The 21,460-nt window shown below is 34.5% G+C and overlaps 1 protein-coding gene across 10 annotated transcripts in view; it reads left to right on the top strand.

The window, feature by feature from the left end:
* Window positions 1–21,460, top strand: part of DDHD1 (DDHD domain containing 1) — a 109,473-nt gene that overhangs the window by 52,105 nt on the left and 35,908 nt on the right. For 3 of the 10 annotated variants that reach the window (XM_045059923.1, XM_045059926.1, XM_045059922.1), the window contains 5 exons: window positions 302–322; window positions 6,995–7,096; window positions 8,952–9,080; window positions 10,139–10,286; window positions 18,448–18,554. In XM_045059923.1, coding sequence (XP_044915858.1) covers window positions 302–322; window positions 6,995–7,096; window positions 8,952–9,080; window positions 10,139–10,286; window positions 18,448–18,554 — 507 coding nt within the window. The remainder of the gene's footprint in view (window positions 1–301; window positions 323–6,994; window positions 7,097–8,951; window positions 9,081–10,138; window positions 10,287–18,447; window positions 18,555–21,460) is intronic. The other 7 variants (XM_045059930.1, XM_023255698.2, XM_045059928.1 and 4 more) reach the window with 3 other exon arrangements.

Below are 21,460 nucleotides of genomic sequence, written 5' to 3'. Positions count from 1 at the left end.
AAAGATCAGTTTTGTTAATATTTTAATGTTTGTTCTTTTCTTGAAATTAAAAAAAAAAACAATTTTAATTTCCTTTCTGTAAGCATCTTTGAGCTGTCTCCGTATTGATAACCACATCAACTTTTAATTTGAAACAGTCTACTCCTTATATTCCCTTATTCAGCGTTTGGATATGTTTGCAGTAGCTTAAAATATTTATATAATAGCCAAGATTGACATGTTTCATTATGTATCTGATCTTGAGTAAAATTTAAAATATGTGGTAAAGTTAAAAATACTTCTATTGTTCCATTTACTGCAGGCAGTGGGATCAGCTATTCTGGTGAGTATAATAATACAGGTAGATTAGAATTTGTAGATTTCTCTAGCTATTTTTTTCTAAAAAGTGTTTCTCCATCTATGCTTGCCTTTATTTTGGAGGTTTCTTGGCAAGCCCCATTGAATCTAGTGAATTAATGAATTAAGTGATTTTTTTTCCCCTTCCCCTTGTAAAACGTCTCTAAAGCAGGAAAACTCAGTATCGATCAAGTAATTCACAGAATGCAGCTTGAAAAAAATTATGTGGTTGGAAATAATTGTTTACATGACATAATTAATGGCAAAACAATAAGCTTTAAATCGGCTTATTTTTTTTTCTTATTAGTAACAAACATCCCAAGTTTTTTCTTTCTCCTACTCTTTGTCTGTGAACACACACACACACACACACCACTTGTCACAAGCAAGGAAACTGTCTAGTTTAATTTATGCCAAATTAACATACCGGTTTTGTATAGTTGATTAAAAGTCCACATAACTGAGGAAAGATTGGCTTCTGAATAAATTTGCAATTAAATCTAACAAATATATATAATAGTAGTTATCTATTCTGTGCCAGATGCCATACTCTTGGAATTTTAAGTATCTCATTTTCCTAATCTGTAGAGTCAGATTTGTCCTTATTTTACTGTAAAATTCAAGCTCAAGGTTCTTACATATCAATATGTAAAGAGCAGCTCAGTGTCTACAGAGCAGAGCTCTGTCTGCCTTCCCACAGAGTGCTGTCAAAACAATACTTTCTCTGGTTATAACACAAGTAACAATTTTTATATATCCATGATCTTATATTAGTGAGTGAAGTATTTTGTACTTTCTCATCACCACTACCAAAATACAATTGCTATTGGAGAAGACCGAATTCTAGATTTTTTTCTTTCTGTGAATTCTCCTTCAGTCCTGCCTCAAAAATGGCCATTCACCTTAACAAACTTAGTTTAGCCACCCACATTCCTTACTATTAGTATAGGGACAGAAACCCAAGAGCTCAGAGGAGAAAAAGGATGAGTATTAAAAAAAAATAAAAATATAAGTAGATTATTCTCCTTTTTTGTACTGTATTCAAAACTTTTTTTTTCTCTTGCTAATCCATCTTGTGGAAGTTAGTTATCAGCTCTTTTTCATCTCTAGAACCCGTCTATTTGGAATCTTGGGGTGTTTGTTTTGAGAGAGAGAGAGAGAGAGACAGAGAGCATGTGCGAGTGGGGGGAGGGGCTGAGAGCGAGGGAAAGAGAGAATCCCAAGCAGGTTCCGTGGTCTCAGTGAGGAGCCCGAGACAGGGCTTGATCTAAGGAACAATGAGTTCATGACCTGAGCCGAAATCAAGAGAGGGATGATTAACCAACTGAGACACCCAGGCACCCCTGGAATCTTGTTTTTATTACAATAAAAATTAGAATTCTGTGTGTCCTTTTTACTTCTACTCCCTACCAAAATGTAAAGTGTAGCAGGATACTTCAGTTTCCTTCAAAGTGCCCTAATTTTATGAGCCAGTCATTTAAATAAGTCTGATAAAGAACATGGTATATTTGTATGATTAGATTTTTAGTATGTCTTTGTGTATGTTGATTCTAGAGTATCAATCTAGAATATTATAACAATATTTTTTGCTAGCTTTAAGGATATACATTGAGTAGTAAAATTCCAATTAGTAATAACAAAATTTTTAAACTGTTAAACATTTTTGTGCTGTGATCTTTCAAAATGATGATTCTTTAAGGTTCACTAGAAGAAAAATTGGTTTTTTTTAAACATGCTATGGCATATAGGTAAAGCTTCAGCATGTTATTAACGAAGATTTTAAGTTCAATTTAGCACATACACTGTTTTCATAAATTTCTAGCCATTTTAGTTCAGTTTTATGTAAAACATACATTTATGAATTAAGATGTGATGTTTGACTTTGAAGATTATGGGAAATTTTGTAGTACATTTAAAAATTATCACTGGTCTTAAGGAAAGAATATTTGCTGTCCAAAAAGCCACCATTATTGGAAAAATAAATCAAATTTGCCATATCTACAAAGGAAAAACATATTCTAATCTTTTACTTTGCTTCTTACCTCCAAGCTTCTGAAATATCCTATTTCATTAATTAGGGTAAAAATATCTTTTCCACCTAAATTTTTTCATGTACATAAGATAAAACCTTGACTCTTCATATTTTCAGGAGGTTTTTAATATTTCCATGTTCAGTTAGTACTGTGCTAGGCACTTTTGTGAAAGAAATAGACAGGGTTTTGACCCTCAAGAAGTTTTGGGGAAGACAGCCAAAGATGAGAATAGTTACAAAGTGTAAGTAAAAGATAACACAGTAAACAGTGAATACAGAATTAGATATTCTGCAAAAAGATTTAGAATAAAGAGAGTTGGAAATCACAGTGCCGTGGAGTTTTTTCAAATACGGTTTTCTGGAAAAGTCCCATTTAGTAATTAAAAACATTTTTAAATGGTATATTTAGGAACTCTTAAGTGCTCTGTGGAATTTTTTCCTTTTTTCCCCTTCCTCTGTGAAAATTCTAAGAAACAGAGCCTTTGCCTTGAAGAATGTTAAAATAAAACAGCAATTCCTTTTTTTTCTCACCTTATCTGTGTTTTGGTTAGGGTAGCTAATGCTACAAATAACTTGGATTTTTTAATATTTTCTCCTTGTTAATTTTCCTACTAATCTCAAAGTAAGCATTGAATTAAATAGATTGGTGAAAGTTTAGCATAACTTTTTTAGCATACAAATAAAGATAACCTATAAAAATATAATCACTTTTTGCAACTTAGATACTTTAATCTAAATTTTGTTTTCTTTGAAAATTAAAATACAAATTCTCTTCCCACCCTACCTCCTAGCAGCCTAGAGTTTTACTGGGGATGGATTATACAAATAAAATCAGGCCTGCAAATAAGTAATTTTGAAAATTCTTAAACATTCTGCTAGATTGTTATTTCACTCACTTCATAATTTTTCTGTGCAAGCGATAATCAGTTTTAAAAAGGTTAAAGTAAATGGGTTAGTCCTGTACTTCACTCTGGCCAAAAAATGTATAACCTCAATCCAGTCATGAGAAAACATTGATAAACTCAAATTAAGGGACATTCTACAAAACAAACTGATCAGAGCTCTTCAAAAGTGTTAAGGGGTCCTATTAACTAGATGAGGGGTATTGTTTCACAATGTGTAAGTATATCAATGTACCATGATGTACACTTTAAATATCTTATACTTTTGTCAATTAAACCTCAATAATGATTTTTTTAAGTATCAAAGTTATGAAAGATTGAAGAATTTGTCAGTTTAGAGGAGACTAAGGGAACATGACAACGAAATGCAACATGGTATCCTAGATTGGATCCTAAAACAGAAAAGAACATTAGAAAAACTGGAGAAATCTGAATGAAGTCTATATCTTAGTTGCTAGTGTTGTGCCAATATTAATTTCTTAGTTTTGATAATTGTACTATAGTTACCCTAACTTTAGGGGAAGCCAATATATGGTAATTCTCTGTTCTATTTTTGCACCTTTTCTGTAAGTATAAAATTATTACACAATAAAAAGTTTTTTAAAAATTCCAGTAGGGTAATTAAAATAGTAAAAAAAATATTTAATTAATCCAAAAGAAATCAAGAAAGGAGAAACAAGAAACAAAATACAGATGGAACAAATAAAACAAATGGGAAATAGTAGACCTAAATTCACTCATGTCAGTAATCACAGTAAACGTAAGTGAACTAATGCTTGAATTAAAAAGCAGAGATTGCCAGATTAGAAATGCAAAACCTGACTATATGCTGTCTACAAGAGCCACCCTCTCAATATAAAGTCGTAGCTAAGTTACTATTCAAACTAATTTGGGGTGCTTTGACATCACAAGTGTTGGTGGATCTTGACTTAAAACATTTAACAATTTGGCATGTAAAGTGTGTATTCCTATCACTGTTACTGGATAAGAATATAGTGAATATAGAATTGCAAACTGTGAATATAGAATTGCAAAAGTCAAAAAGGTGAGAGGAGTTGGAGGAGTGCTAACCCTTTGTAATCAGCTTTCCTTTTCCTCTCTCTGGCAACTAAGAGGATTCCCACCTTCTAGCTTTTAGTTACTATGTTTTATGAGTTTATCTAATTAGTTTCTCTGAGATCCAAGGTTTCTATGAGTTTTCTCATAGCTGGCAGGTTTGAGATGTGCAGACCGGCTTCCCCTGAAGTTGAGATTATATAGGTTAACAGCTTTTAGAACGGGAAAAGTCATTGAGTTGTTCTATTCTGAGGATTAGTATGTCATCAGCAACCACCTTTGTTGATACTCTGTTGCTTTCAGAATTATATAATGAAGAAAATCTCTTTAAGAGGTGGATTAGTAAGAAAACCTATTGGAAATGCTTTAAAGTACTTTAAATTTTTTTCATTGCTGTGTAGGCTTTAGTATACGTTTAATTAAATGTTAGCATTTAATAAGTGAACATTTTGAGTTTATGCATATTTTTGCTAACATAAGAATTCTTAACTAAAACTTTATTTTACAGGGAAAAATTAAGTGATGCTTTTTAGCACTTGAATTTCATTTAGTGGTGATCCCCGTTTGGATTGATAGTAATTAGTTTTTGTCTCTACTGTACTAATGATAGTACCCCTAATTCTGTGCTTTGGGTTGAAAAAAATTGAGCTTTCTAACTATACTATGGGATGTTGTGACAGATACAGCAAGTGACTTTCAAGTGAAAATAAGAATTTAATTTGAGAGGAAGGTAAAGAACCATATCTGTTTAATTTTGTGAAAGTATTTCAAATAAATGTGCTTCTCTATTTTTGTTATATTGGGATGTTTGTCTTTTTTTAATCCCTAAATTGTACTGTTCCTTTAGAAAGAAAAGCCTTTCTTTTTTATGTTTTGACTAGTTTTCGGAAAGTGTTTGCATAATTTTGAGATGTAGTCAAATGGTCCATATGTATTTCAAGTAAATTTTTAAATAATTGCTTATTTAAAATGTGGGAAAATGTATTGGTATGTAACTAGCAATAGTTGACAGGGAAAATGTTGACTTCAAGGTTATCTGCTGATTTGCCAAATATCAAGTCTATGTCTGGCTTTATGTTGGCTATTTCATGCTTACAGAATGTCACAGCATACTTTGTACTAATGACTTTTTTTATTCTTTTAATTTTCTTCTAGTAAATATGGATTTGGTTCATGTTAGTTTTACTAGTGGAAATATAAAATCTAGGTTTTGTTTCTTTGAGTATTAAAGTCTCAAATTTATGTCAGTTTGATCTACTTTGATAGTTAGCATTTTCTTAATGAATTTTTTGTTTAAAAACGTTTCCTGCAACTGGTACATCTACTCCTCAATAACTGACCAGAAGGTGCCTGAGAGAAGACACTTTTTCAGTGAAGAAAATTGTTTCAGTTGTCATTTTCTACCCCTCTGTGACAATGAAATGTTTTTATAATCTTGATGTTACATTCCAGTTTTTAATCCTAGTCTGTAGCCATCTAATTACGTGTGGTTGTAATTATTAAGTGCCTTGTAAGCATTTCTCTTACCTTTATTGCACAAATCTCTGAATATATTTCATGTGTACATTTAACAGATTTTTAAAAATATTTCTAGTACCATACAACAGGAATTAAGTATGTTCATATTTGAACAGTATTTAATCTTTGAGTGTCATGTTAATGTAGAAGGGAGTGAGGATGCAAAAGCAAATGCTTTTTAGAACACAAATTTGAACTAAGTCCTAAAGGTTCTTGTGGCTCATTAATTGAACTGATTTGTGAAGTTCCATTTCAAGTGGATTTTTAAATAATTGCTTATTTTAAATAAAATTTATTTTAAATAAATTGCTTATTTTATTTTAAAGAAATTTACTGATATGTAACTTTAGCAATGTTTGACAGGAAAAGTGTTGACTTCAAGGTTTTCTGCTGATTTGCCAAATATCAAGTCTATGTCTGGCTTTATGTTGTCAGTTTCATGTTTACTAGATGTCACAGCATACATTTTTACTGGTGACTTATTTTTCATTATGTGTTACTAATCTTTCATTTTTTTTATAACTAATCATTTAAAAGCACAGCTTCCAATTTGATTTATTTTGGCAAAAGTTTCATTTTAAAAATTCTTTTAGCAACTTGAACAAAGTTGCAAAAAGAATATTTTGTTTCTGTGGGAAGCTTCCATTATATACTTCAGTAATAGAAGGCATCTAGTGGAATGTATACTGTGATATTTTCTCAGGAAAACTGCATTGATGTTTAAAATGTTATTTATTGCCTTCTTAATTTGCATATCAGCTATCAGCTATGTCATAGTCACAAATTTGATGAGAGTAAATAACCTTAGTATTGTGAAGATGGGACTTATACATCCCTTATGCATACAAAAAATACCATGACCTATTTTTATTCTATATGTGCAAAGACGTTCAATATGATCGCATAGTTATCTTTAACTGATAGGTATCATTTGCCTTTTTTCTTGCAATAAAAGTAGAGCATATATTTGATAAACATTATTAAACTAATGTTTTGCTTTACTGATTTTTAATGAGAAATTATATAAATAAATCATTTAGAATAATGTTTGTCAAATACAACTCATTTTTTAAAATTAATACAACAAAAAGGCAAAATGGCAAACCTCATTTAAAATTTACTTTGAAGCTCAGTGTTTTTGCTTTCTTAGTTGTCTACCACCTCCCTCCCTTCTCCCTCCCTTCTCTGTTCAAATGGAGAGGATATAAGGAGAGTACAGATGCGGCAGGTCTTAAGCGAAAGCGTTCTCAAGGTACAGTAATTGTAGTTTTATTTCTCCATGTAGTTATACACCCTGGCTTATAGCATTCAGTATTTAAAGCGTAGAAATTATTAGTTTTTAGAATTGTGTCCAGTGTGCTATTTTGTTTAGAGTTACTTAATTTTAAGCGCTATGAACATTTGTAAATAATGTGTGTGGTCCAGTAATGACATGTTCACCAATACTAAGACGTTTTACTTTAAGACAGTATGTGGATGGTTTGAGGAGGAACAAGATTTCATTGACTTACCACTGTTCATTATCTTGGTCTTACAGTTTCAATGTTTTAAGCATATGTTACTCAAAACTATTTGAACAAAAATGTGGTTTAGAAACATTAGATAAAAAGGCATAAAATAGTGATTTGGATCAGGCATAGAAAAAGAAAATAATTGTTAAACTCTTACAAAATATTTTCTTAATTTATGAAAAGTTATTTTATAGAAAAAAGCTGAGTTTGTACATTGTTTTTCTGAAGTTTTTTTTTGAGAATTGAAGATATTAATGTTTGTTACATTAATTGCATCTTGGTCTGTGTTTAGTGTTAGTAATATGTCCGGGCAAATAAGTGAAATACAAATTGGTTTTTTATAAGTTTTTGAAATTGTATTTGTAGTATAACTTAAGAAGTACAATTCCCCAGAAAGGATTTACTTTTCTATGTATTCTAGTAGGGAACAGGTTTTCATAAAAATGACTTTATGGTCTTAGATCTTGACAAGGGCTATAACGTTTCATATATAAGCTGAGGTTATTTCCAACCCATCCTCAAATCTGAATAGTTAGACTCTGCTGGTAACTAGCTTTGTGGCAAGACCCTATTAAGGGACTCTTTGTACCTCTGGGTCTTTATATATGGTAGAGATTATATTTTGCTTAAAAGGGATTTTTTAAAAAATAAATCAGACATAGTGATTTTAAGGTGCCTGGTTTTCTGAAAGGCATGTGAATTTTTCTCATCTCTATACCAGAGATACAGAGGAAAGTTTAAGGCCTTCAGAATATAAGAATTATCGAGTATGAATCGATGGATATGTTATGACACTTCTCTTAATCTGTTGCTTCCACAAACACGTATCACTGAATTTGTGAAATGGGTCTAGGCTCTGCTAGGACACTGGTGCTCGTGGTACAAAATGATCAAGACGTAGTCCTTGCCTCACAGAGCTTATGTATTCCTTGAGCATATAGGTTTCATTTTTTTTTTTTAGAGCCTATTTTCAGAAATGTAATAACCATACTGATTTGAACATCACAGTAGAAAAAATTTCTTTGATTTCTTATTAAAACATCTTTCAACTTTGGATTTCTGTTATGGTGAGCAATATCCAGTGATAATTCGTTTAGTATCCATTCCAAAACTACCTATTTCTAATCAGTTAGATTGTTGTCTTCCCCGTCTTCCTCTCAGTCTTGTTTTGTCTTGCACCGCTGAGTGAAATTTTCACAGATCCAAAAATATAGTCCACAGAAGAAAAGAAACTTAAGTTTCAAAGGTATTGAGGACTTTCATGAAGGTATAAATTATCCCTTAGAAGGAAGAAATGTCATATCACCTGGGAAAGCAGTTCTTTAATAATCAGAGCATGTTAACTACCAGTTAGAGGTTAAAACCATGGTGGGTAAGCCAGTTATTCTGTGTTGTTCTCACGAATTACCATTCCCTGTAGCATGGTTAATCATTTATAAAATAAAGCCCCTATCTATCACTTGCTTCAATTTAATATGTGTTTCAGCAAAATAATTTTATATTCAACTGAGTTCAAATACTGATTCAAAAATCTGTGTATTCTAATTCTTTGCACAAATGAGAGACCTTCAAATTAATTTTTCCTTTTTGCAACAGCTATTCATAGTTTCAAGTTGAGTAGAAATCATGTGGACTGGCACAGTGTGGATGAAGTGTATCTTTACAGTGATGCAACAACTTCTAAAATTGCAAGGACAGTTACCCAAAAACTGGGATTTTCTAAAGGTAATTGTTAAATATAGTTTGTCAAACTTTGGGGAATCTTTTTTTCTTGTATTCAAAAGGGACTATTCAGATTCTATTTTTAGTATATTTTAAATATGTATTAAATTTAGTGATAGTTACTGCCCTGTTAAATGAAACTTTTATTAAGGTGATTGAGTTCACATGTATTCATCAGTGAATAATCATATATTTAGAATGATCTGACAAAATTAATAAATATCTTTTATACTTCTAGAAACACAACAGCATTCAAACCTCAGGCAGTGATGTGAAAATAAAACATGGCAATTGAAGGTGAAGACTAAAAATTTTCTGTTGGATTTAGTGATGTAGAGGTCATTGGTGACTTGGATGGATTGAGGGGCTAGAAGCCAGATTGGCATGGGTTGAAGTCTAAGTAGGGGAAGAAATAGAGGCAGTAAGAATAGACAGCTCTTTACCGAAGTTTGACGAAAGGAAAGAGGAAATGGTGCTTGAGGAAGATGTGAGAGCATTATTAATAAATTTTTCAGAAAGTTTCGTTAAGTCTGATACCAATTTTTTTGCAATTACCTCATATAATTTATTTGATAACAAGATGTACTTGAATATCTTCTTACATGTTTCCTAGTCATTTGTATTTGTTTTGTGAATTACCTTGTCTTTAGCCCATTTTGCTATTTCAGTGGTTGTCTTTTCACTTTTTGATTAGTAAGCTCTCCTTTGCACTCCAGTAATTAACTCATTAGGCACTGAATTTTGCAAAAGTTTTCCCAGTTTATCATTCATCTTTTATCTTTGCTTCATGGTATTTTTTGGTTTTTTTTTACAGAGAACTTTTTAAATTTTTTATGTGTTCAGTCCATCCTTCCCTCCTTGCTTTTCTTTTCCCTATGGTTTCTGGCTTTGGTGTCATGTACTCTGAGCCAGTCACTGTACATCATTTCACAAATTTCATCCCCACCCAACCCAGTGAAATTTTTTGCTAGTACTCCTTTTTCTTTATTATTTCTTTAAATGTATGCCCAAATGCTATTTCTGGAATAAATAGTAAACTTAGAATCATAATTTTTCTACAGCATCAAGTAGTGGGACTAGACTTCATAGAGGTTATGTAGAAGAAGCCACATTAGAAGACAAGCCATCACAGACTACTCATATTGTATTTGTTGTGCACGGCATTGGACAGAAAATGGACCAAGGAAGAATTATCAAAAATACAGCCATGTGAGTGAGTTCTTTGATGAATACATTCTCCATCACTAGAATCCAGACTTTTTTTTTTTTTTTTTTCAATGTTTATTTATTTTTGGGACAGAGAGAGACAGAGCATGAACGGGGGAGGGGCAGAGAGAGAGGGAGACACAGATTCGGAAACAGGCTCCAGGCTCTGAGCCATCAGCCCAGAGCCTGATGCGGGGCTCGAACTCACGGACCGCGAGATCGTGACCTGGCTGAAGTCGGACGCTTAACCGACTGCGCCACCCAGGCGCCCCCTAGAATCCAGACTTTTATCCGGGGTATAACAGAGTTTAATCATTCCACCGCATGTTCAATGCAAACTACTCTAATATCTCTTATGTTATAGATGGAATTTCTAGACCAAATTGTGAGAGTGATTATGTCCAGATGATGATGATGATGATGATGATGATGATGATGAATGATATTTGAGGTTTTTTCCCCCACAGCATGGAGAAGAGGAAGAATAAGAAAGTGTTTTCAACTTATTAATTTACATTATATTAAGGTTGAAAGCAAAGAAAAATTGTAATTCTTAGTTTGTATCTTACTCACTGAACTGCAGAAACAGAATAATTACAAGGTTGCATAATTATGAAAAACATAAGAATTTTTTAAATTGTCATGGAGCACCTGGGTGGCTCAGCATCTGACTTCAGCTCAGTCATGATCTCACAGCTTGTGAGTTCAAGCCCCGCATTGGACTCTTCGCTCTCAGCACAGAGCCTGCTTTGGATCCTCTGTCTCCCTCCCTCTCTGCCCCTCCCCTGATTATGTTCTCTCTCTCTCTCTCTCTCTCTCTCTCTCTCTTTCAAAAATAAATAAACATTTTAAATAAATAAGTAAATAAATTGCCAGTTAGCAGCTTAACCTAGCCAATTAATTACTACCAGAGGAAACTGAACTCTAAATTTTACACAGAGAACAGTGGATTATTTACCAACACACCACGTACATTATTTACCTCATTAATTTATTTTTATTCAACTTTATTCTTTTTTTTCCCCATCTTTAGTCTAAAATCTGTAAGATGTTGTGGGGGTGAGGGATGTTTATACTTGTGTGTGTTTATAAAATGTTAAGGACTGTTGAAAGGAAATGTTAGGGTTAAGCCACCATAAATGTGGCTCTAAACTAGCCATCGGTATGAAGAAAAATCTAATCATATTTATGATGTGATGAAACAGATCAGTTTTTGGTTCAGAGCACACTTTATCTGGTTCTGAGGCTTCAAGTAAATGTATTTCTTGAGTCCTTATAGAGCAAATACTGTGCAATACCAGAAACTTTGTCCTCATCAACAGCTCTATAATAATGCAATGTTGAGTTTTGTTTCACCTTTTATTGTAACACCTCTTAATGTCAACTGATGGATTAAAGTACGGTTCAACTTTTAAAAATTTAGTCAGATACCGCTAAGCCACCCTAATTTTTTGTCAATCTTCCTAGTTTCTATTACAAAAATCTCTTCTTTCTGATTTGTGTTCTGAGGAGTTGCACGTTATTTCTTATAATATTTGTATTCTTATGTCAAAATGCTAATCTTTTGCTTGGATATCTAGGAATCTGAGATACGGGTTTAATGACAGATTCACTCTGGCGCCATTGATAAATGAGAAGGTATCAGCTTGCTTTCTTTGGATGTAGGTGAGGGGAAACCTAATCCAAAAAGGCTTGAACCAAAAGGAGGATTCAGTCGTTCATAACACTGAGAAGTCTAAATGTAAGATGTGTCAGTCCTGAGAACCGAGAATCCAGTTTCTACTGTACTTTCTTTCATTTTTTAGCTATTCTCAGACATCTCCTGTGTGTGCTTCCAGATACGGTTTATATTATGTTCAACTTCAGAAGAAAGAGTAACCCTGTTTTTCCAGAAGTCCCAGCTAGCCTAGGCATTTCAGTGACCAATGGCGTTGCATCCAGCTACCTGAATCTGTACGTTCAGCCATGCAGGGTATGATGTATTGAGCTTGTCATCTCCCAGAGTCAGATGGAAGTTGGCTTCATCATCACCATAGGGAGAGGTAGAGCCACAAATAAAAATCAAGAGCTATTATTATAAGTGGAATGAATGAATCCAGAGTGGTTAAAAAAATAAGTATCTGCTATCGAGAAGATTGCCATCATTCCTTCAGAGACAGGGTAATTTGATGGAAAATCCCCCACATAAACTAGTAATTGATAGAAAATAAACAAAAAGAAATTCTGATTAATTATAAACAAGAAAATCCAGAGGATCTCTTAACTCTTTCCCTGCTTTCTACAATTCCTTAGTAGTCCAGAACTGTAAAAAGAGTAAAATTAACTTCATCCTTGTCACTGCCATTCTGAATCTTGTTTGTATTTGTGAGACTACAGTTGATTTTCTTTTTTTAATTTTTTTTGGCAAAACTGAGAAACCTGCAGCTTGGTCAAGAAGACCAAGAAAAAAAGTGTGATGTATTGTTGACCAAGAAAAAAGTAGATTCAAATTGCTAAAATCAGGAATGAAAGAGGGGACACAATTACTGACCTTACAGAAACCAAAGGATTATAAGGGAATACTATGTACGGTTCTGTGCCAACAAATTAGATAGCCTAGATAAAATGGGCAAATTTCTAGAGAGATACAAACTACCAAACTGATTTGATGATCAATAAGAAGAAATAGAATCTAAACTGACCATTAAGAGGTAAAGCATTTGAATTAATAATCAAAAAACTTCCTTCCAAAAAAACAAAAATGCTCAGGACCAGGTGGCTTCACTGGCAAATTCTGCAAACATTAAAAGAGCACCAATTCTTCATAAACTCTCCAAAAAACTAAAAGAGGAAGGAAGACTTCTCAACTCATTCGTTGAGGCCAGTATTGTCCTAATACCAAAATCAGACAGATATCATAAGGAAAAAAAAAACTTATAGATCAGTATCCCTTATGAATACAAATAACTATTCTTTATGGACCCAAAAATTCTCAACACAATACTAGCAAACTGAATCCACCAACATGTAAAGAAGATTATACCTTATGACTGATTGGGATTCATCCTAGGAATGCAAAATTGATTCAACATATTTTTAAAAATAAATCAAGGGTAATACACCACACTAATAGAGCAAAGGGGAACAAAAACATCATGTGGTTTTTGATGCAGAAAAGGCATTGACAAAATTTAACACCCTTTCTTAATGAAAACACTCAGGAGAGTAGAGAGAGAAGGGAATTTCTTCCCTCTGCTAAAAGGCATCTACAAGCCCATGGCTAATATTGCACTCTAACAATGAATCAGTGAAAGCTTTTCCTCAAGATCAGCAATGAGACAGGGATGTCACCTCCCAATTCTGATCAACATTGTACTGGAGGTTTCACCCAGGGCAATTAGGCAAGTAAAAGAAATAATAAAAGAGATCCAGATTAGAAAGGAAGAAATAAAATGATCTCTGCAGATAACATGATCTTAAATAGAGAAAATCCTAGGGAATCTACACACACACACACACACACAAACTGTTACAACTAACAAATGAACTCAGCAAAGTTACAGAATACAAGATCAATATGCAAAAATCAATTGTATTTATATACTAGCAGTGAACAATCTGGAAATTAAGAAAGCATTTCTAGGGGTGTCTGGCTAGCTCAGTTTGAAGAGCATGTAACTCTTGATCTTAGGGTCATAAGTTTGGGCCCCATGTTGGGGTTGAGTTTACTTTTTTTTTTAAAAAAAAGAAAACATTTCCATGTATTACAGTATTAAAAAGAAAAAAAGAATAACCTACTTAGGAATAAGTTTAGCAAAAGAAGTGTAAGTTTTGTACACTGAAAACTGTAGTACACCATTGAAAGAAATAAAAGAAGACCTAAGTAAATGAAAACAACCTACGTTTCTGGATTAGAAGATGTAATATTGTTAAGATGGCAATACTTACCACATTCCTATTAAAGTCGTACCTGTCTTTTATGCAGAAATTGACAAGCTGATTCTAAAATCCACATGGAATGTTTTCACTCTTATGTGGATCCTGAGAAACTTAACAGAAGACCATGGGGAAGGGGAAGGGAAAAAAAAAAAAGTTACAGAGAGGGAAGGAGGCAAACCATCAGAGACTCTTAAAAACAGAATAAACTAAGGGTTGATGGGGGGTGGGAGGGAGGGGAAAGTGGGTGATGGGCACTGAGGAGGGCACCTGGGTATTATATGGAAACCAATTTGACAATAAATTTCATACAATCAATCAATCAATCAATAAGTAAAATCCACATGGAAATGCAAGGAACCCAGAGTAGCCAAAACAATCTTAAAAAAAAAAAAAAAATGGAGGACTAACACTTCCCAGTTTCATAAATTGCTACAAAGCAAGATGAATGGATTAGAATCAGAGTTGGACTGATTTTCAGCAAGAGTGCCAAAACAATTCATTGCTGAAAGAATAACCTTTTAACCGATGGTGCTAGGACACCTGGATATATATCTGCAGAAGAATGAAATTAAACCCTACCTCACATGTATACAAAAGTTAGTTCAAAATTAATCAAAGCCCAAATATAAGAGCCATAACTATAAAACGCTTAAAACTTAGGAGTATATCTTTGTGACCTTGGATTAGGCAATGGTTCCTGAGATACAACATCAAAAGTAGAAGCCACAGAGGAAAAAAGAGAAATTGGACTTTGGCAAAAGTTAAAACTTTTGTTCTTCAAAGGACATTATCAAGAAAGTGAAGACGATCCACAGAATGGGAGAAAATATTTGCAAATCATAATCTGAGAAGGATCTGGTATCTAGGATATGTATAAAGAACTTTTGCAGTTAAAAAAACCTAAATTTTTAAAATAGGTAAAGGATCTGAATAAACATTTGTCCAAAGAAAATATACCAATGGCCCATAAGCACATAAAAAGATGTTCAAAATCCTTAAGTATTAGGGAGATGCAGTTCATAACCACAAAGAGATGTTATGTCACTCTATACCTGCTAAGTTGACTCTTATCAAATAGTTGGAAAATAACAAGTATTAGTGAAGATGTGGAAAAATTAGACTCTCCTATGTTGCTGTTGGGATTGTAAAATAGTATAATTGCCTTGGAAAATAGTTTGGCACCTCTTCAAGAATTTAAACGTAGAGTTAGCGTACAAGCCAGCAATTCCACCCCTAGGTATATACTCAAAAGAATTGAAAATATATCTACCCAAAACCCTTTTAAAGAATATTCATAGGAGCATTATTCATAACAGCCTAAAAATTAGAAACAATCCAAACGTTCCAATGCAAATGGATAAACAAAAGCATATTCATACAGTGGAATATTATTCAACTATAAAAAGCAGTGAAGTACTGATTCACAATAAACGTGGGTGAACCTTGAAACGTTGTGATGAGTGCAAGAAGCCAGACACAAAAGGCCACATATGTATGATTCCATTTATATGAAATACCCAGAATAGGCAGATCCATAAAGACAGAAAGTGGATTCGTGATTGCCAGGGCCTAGGGAGAGGAAATATGGGAAGGTGACTGCTATGGCTACATTATTTCTTTTGCAGGTGATGTAAGTTCTGAAATTAGATAATAGCGGTGATTGCACAACTCTATGAACAAACCAAAAAGCCACTTGATTGTTCAGAAGGAAAAACTAGGGAGGTCGTGTCAAAAGGACACCAGAAGCCAACTTGAAGAGATTTACTGATCAAAAAAGGAGACAATTTGAGCATCCGTAAGAATAATAACTACAGTGGATTGAAACACTCCACTTCAAATATGTTTAAGTGTATGAGTTAGTAAATATGTCAAAAAATATAGAAGCTAAGAACTCAGTATTTTGAAAATTGTTAATAGAAGATAAGAATTAACTATTCATCCTTCACTTTCTCATTTCATACAGAAACTATTTGGTTGTATTCCAAAGCAACCAAATATTTGATGTGAAGAAATTTCTCTATCTAGAATTATAAGCTTTACAAACAAATAAGGAGTGATGGAACCATAATAAATAAATGAATCTAAGCAGTGATCGTCATAACTGCTAGCTTCACCAGAAAGAGGCAAACACAGATGTATGCACCTATGGAGTAGTAGTCTTGCCAAAATAGTAGAGCTTTCATCTGATCAAGCCCCTATATCTCACTAACAAGATACAGGAAGTAGAGGACAAAGAACATGCTAAATACCATGGGGATACAGTCATTAAAAATCAGACTCTGAGGAACTCTGCAGGACAAAAATAAATTACAAAACAACAAAAAAAAGCGGGGGGAGGGGGGGAGAAGAACCTGTAGATTAAAAGACACTTAAGAGACATACCTGCCAATTACAGTGCATGGACTATACAGTAGTTCCCCCCCCCCCCGCGCCAACCCCCACCCTTATCTGCAGTTTGCACCCTCTCTGATGTCAGTTATCTGGGGTCCACTGCAGTCTGGAAGCAGATGATAGTAGCCTAATGCTGTGTCACGATGTATGTGTCATTCACCTCACTTCATGTCACCTCGTACGCATTTTAACATCTCATATATCATGGCAAGAAGAAGAAGGATGAATGCAATGCAATAAGATTTTGAGAGCCCACATTCATATAACTTTTATTACACTGTGTTGTTATAATTGTTTTTTATTATTGTTATTAAACTTTCACTGTGCCTAATTTATAAATTAAACTTGTCATAGGTGTGTGTGTATAGGAGAAATCAATATATATAGGGTTCAGTACTATCTTCAGTTTCATGCATCCACTGGGGGTCTTGGAATGTACCCCCACATGTAAAGGGGGGACTGTTGTATTTGGAGCTCAATTAAAATGTAAAAATATATTTTATGTTATAAAATAACATAGTCTAACTGGGGAAATGGAACTGCTAAACTACATATTTGCTGATATTAAAGAATTGTTCAAAGTTTTGGTATGATTGGGGCACCTGGGTGGCTCAGTCAGTTAAGCATCCGACTCTTGATTTTGACTCGGGTCATTGATCTCACAGTTTGTGAGTCTGAGCCCCACATCCAGCTCCAAGCTAGTGGTGCTGGCGGTGCAGAGCCTGCTTGGGATCTTCTTTCTTTCTCTCTCAAAAAGAATTAAACTTTAAAAAAATTAGTTTTGGGGGGTGCCTGGGTGGCTCAGTCAGTTAAGCATCCGACTCTTGATTTTGACTCGGGTCATTATCTCACAGCTTGTGAGTCTGAGCCCCACATCCAGCTCCAAGCTAGTGGTGCTGGCGGTGCAGAGCCTGCTTGGGATCTTCTTTCTTTCTCTCTCAAAAAGAATTAAACTTTAAAAAAATTAGTTTTGCGGGGTGCCTGGGTGGCTCAGTTGGTAAAGCGTCCCACTTCATCTCAGGTCATGATCTCATGGTTCATGGGTTTGAGCCTCGCATCAGGCTCTGTGCTGACAGTTCAGAGCCTGGAGTCTGCTTTGGATTCTATATCTCCCTCTCTCTCTGCCCCTTCCCCCCGCCCCACTCTCTGTCTCTCTCTCTCTCAAAAATAAATAAACATTTTTAAAAAGTTTTGGTATGATAATAGTACAGAATAGGTTGTTTTCCTTATGTTTTAGAAATAGATACTAAACAGTTTACAGATGAAATGATGTGATATCTGGGATTTCCTTTAAAATATTATGGGGGAAGGGCACTGCTATAAAGAGTTAGTGTGAGGGATTTGGAGAAATAATAGAACTATTCTATATCTTAATTGTGGTGATGCTAACCACAAAATCTATACAACTGATACCAAAAGGGGAAAAAAGTCAACTTTGCTGTATCTGAATTTTGAAAATAAAATTTAAAAATTCATATTATGGGGAGAATGAGTGGAGAAATAGATGAAATAAGACAGGCCATGACTTGACAATATTTGGGGCAGGGTGATGGCACAGGGTGGATTTGTTGCACTTTCTGTCTACTGAAGATTAATATATATAATTATTTAGAATATAATGTGAAAGCTTGTAATACTTGAAATTACTGATGACAAATTTAGGGAAATATCTTTGAAATGAGGGATTCCTAGTATTGTGAAATACTGCACAGTGTAACAATAATTAAAATATAATTGGACAAAGTTAGCAAGTAGAAGTTGTATGGTTAAAGATATTTTATACCATATAAATACATATGAGAAGTTACTCTGGTAACATTTTGTTTTGTTTTTATTTTGTTTTTTTTTTTTTTAGGATGAGAGAAGCTGCAAGAAAAATAGAAGAAAGGCATTTTTCCAACCATGCAACACATGTTGAATTTCTGCCTGTTGAGTGGCGGTCAAAACTTACTCTTGATGGAGGTACAGTTTCTTTAAAAATTAAATGATTTAGTCAGTGGCAACAAAGTTGCTCTTTAGAAACAAAGAGCCTTTCATTAAGTTGTCTTGAGTATACTCTGTTCTAGATTATTAACATAAAATCCATTGATTTTTAAAATAATTATATCGACATGTTGATTTCACAGCACAGTTTTCACCCCTGCCCTCTGTGGATCGGGGGGGGGGGGGGGGCGGGGAGCACGTGGGAGGAACAAAATGTCTAAAGGTTTTGATAGAAAGTGATTTGTCAACACTAAAAATATTTGTCCACGGTTCCATATGAGCTTACATTTTCTTTCTAATAATTTTCTTTTCCTATGTTTGGAAGATAAAAATCTCAGGGTTTTTGTGTTCTTTTGTGGTTCCTGCATTCCTCAGGCTGGTGAATTGTTATAATCTAGCATAGAGAATTATACAATGTTTGTTTAATTAAAAATCATTTTTGTTTGCTTCCTTTAAGAGCTGTTGTCCAAAATATGCATCTTCCTCTACACAGAGTTATGACTGTGTTTTAATATTTTAATATTTAAACCATTAGAGTAGCATGTCTCAGTCGATGATTTGCATAACCTGGAAAATGAGTTGTACTAGACATGATGTCAGCTGCTTTTGTGGAGCTTTGCCTGTGTGCGTAGCACTCCACAGGGCATTTTACATGGAGTATCTCATTGAATTTTCTCATAAACCAATGAAATATACCTAGTTTGTTTTCTCTACTGATAAGGAAACTGAAACTCATTAAAAGGTAAGTGAATCTAACTAAGAATGGCAGGCAGGATCTAGGTCTGTATGATACCAGAGCCCTTGTTGTCACAGTACCAAACTGCCTCCCTGGATGATCTCCAAGGATTCTTCCAAGACTGTGATTCTGTCTCATAGTCAGTTAGGAATGTCACTTATAAACCAAAATGGTATCCAAACTTGTAATGAGTTTAAAAAAAAAAAAAATGCTAGTGACTAAAGAAGCCTTCTCAGCAGCAGGAGCACATATGTAAAGTTCTAGTGTAATAACGCTATCTTTTGGGCTTTTCCCATTTACCCAGATGAATTTCTGAGTCTGCTCAGGGATGTAGACAACACAGATGAATGAACACTTAATAAAACTCAAATTTGTAATTTTCTGTTAGGTTTAAACTACTGTGTTAGTATCTCTAAGGCATTGTGCTGAGTGAAAGAAACTAAAGGAAAAACACTACTGTCTCTCTCTATTCTCAAAACTGCTGGTGCCAAAAGTGTGGAGGTTTTTCCCTATACCAACCATTTCTCCCAGTTCTGGGTGTCCTGCAATTTAACTCAGTTCTGCCACAGATTCCCCAAAGAGACAGCAGTCAGGTTAAGGACTCAAGACCACAAGACTGACTACCCCTCCCACCCTGCTTCACATGCAGTCACACATTCCAGGTTGTCATTCGTACTTCGGACTGACTGGGTATAAATTGAGGAAGGGGGATCCCGTGGGGGATCCCATGACCCCATCCTGAGGTTCAGTAATTTACTAGAATGACTCACAAAACTCAGAGAAGCATTTGTTTGCATTTACTAGCTTAAAACGCATGTACTGGTTTGAAGGGTATTATAGAGGATACACTGAAAAGCTAGATGAAGAGCTGCACAGGCAGGGTAAGGTATGGGGAAGGGGTGTGGCGATTTCATATCCTGTCTGAGTGCACCACCCTTCCAGTATCTCCATGTGTTTGCCAATCCAGAGGCTCCCCGAACCCTGTTGTTTGGTTTTTATGAGGGTTCCGTTATGTAGATGTAATTGATTAAATCGTTGGCGATTGACCTCAGTCTCAAGCCCCTCTCTCCTTTATGGAGGTCGGGATGAGGCAGAAAGTTTAACCTCTAATGACATAGTTGGTTCCTCTGGCAATCAGCTCCCATCCTTCAAGGGTTGCATTATTAGCGTAAACTCAGGTATGGTTGAAAGAGGCTTATTATGAATAATAAAAGAATTTCTTTCACCCATCACTCAGGAAGTTATAAGGGTTTTAGTAACCCTGTGGCAAGAACCAGGGACAAAGACCAAACATATGTTTCTTATTACAGTTGACTCTTAAACAATATGGAGGCTAGTTAGGGGCATTGACCCGTCCACTCACATAGTCAAAAATTTGTGTATAACTTTTGACTTCTCAAAAACTCAACTACTAATGGCCTACTGTTGACCAGAAGCCTTACCGATAACATAGTCAATCAACACATATTTTATGTTACGTGTATTACATTCTGTATTCTTATAATTAAGCTAGAAAAAAGAAATTGTTGGGGTACCTGGGTGGCTCAATTGGTTGAGCATCTGACTCTTGATTTTGGCTCAGGTCAAGCCCCATGTCGGGCTCTGCACTGAGCATGGAGCCTGCTTAAGCTTCTCTCTGTCTCCCTCTGCCCCCTCCTACATGTGCTTTTTCTCTCTTAAAAAAAAAAAAAAAAGGAGAGAAAGGAAAAAAAATGTTATTTCGGAAATGATAAGGAAAAGAAAATGCACTTATAGTAAGTACTGTGCTGTATTTATTGAAAAGGATCCATGTATGAATGGACCTGCACAGTTCAAACCCTTGTTGTCTGGGGCCAGCTGTGTATCACGATATTATAGCAGTCAAGCTCAAAGATTACATAATTTGCGCTTCCACTTATGTGACATACTGGAAGAGACAAAATTATGGAGACAGAACTGATTTGTGGTCACAGGGTTTAGGGGAGGGTTTTAATTTAAAGGGCAGCTTTTTAGGGTGATGGGAACAGTTCTGTATCCTGATCAAGGTGCTAGTTATGCAAAACTATATATGCATTAAAACTCAGAGTCAATTTTACTGTTTGTAGATTTAAAAATATTGATAAAGAAGACTTACTACAATAAACATCATTGTCCTCATTGGTATTGAAGG

Source organism: Felis catus, chromosome B3 (assembly GCF_018350175.1).
Source record: "Felis catus isolate Fca126 chromosome B3, F.catus_Fca126_mat1.0, whole genome shotgun sequence".
In the NCBI taxonomy this organism is placed as follows: Eukaryota; Metazoa; Chordata; class Mammalia; order Carnivora; family Felidae; genus Felis; species Felis catus.
Note: the sequence above shows the minus strand (reverse complement) of the source record. Positions and strands in the feature narration are given on the sequence as shown.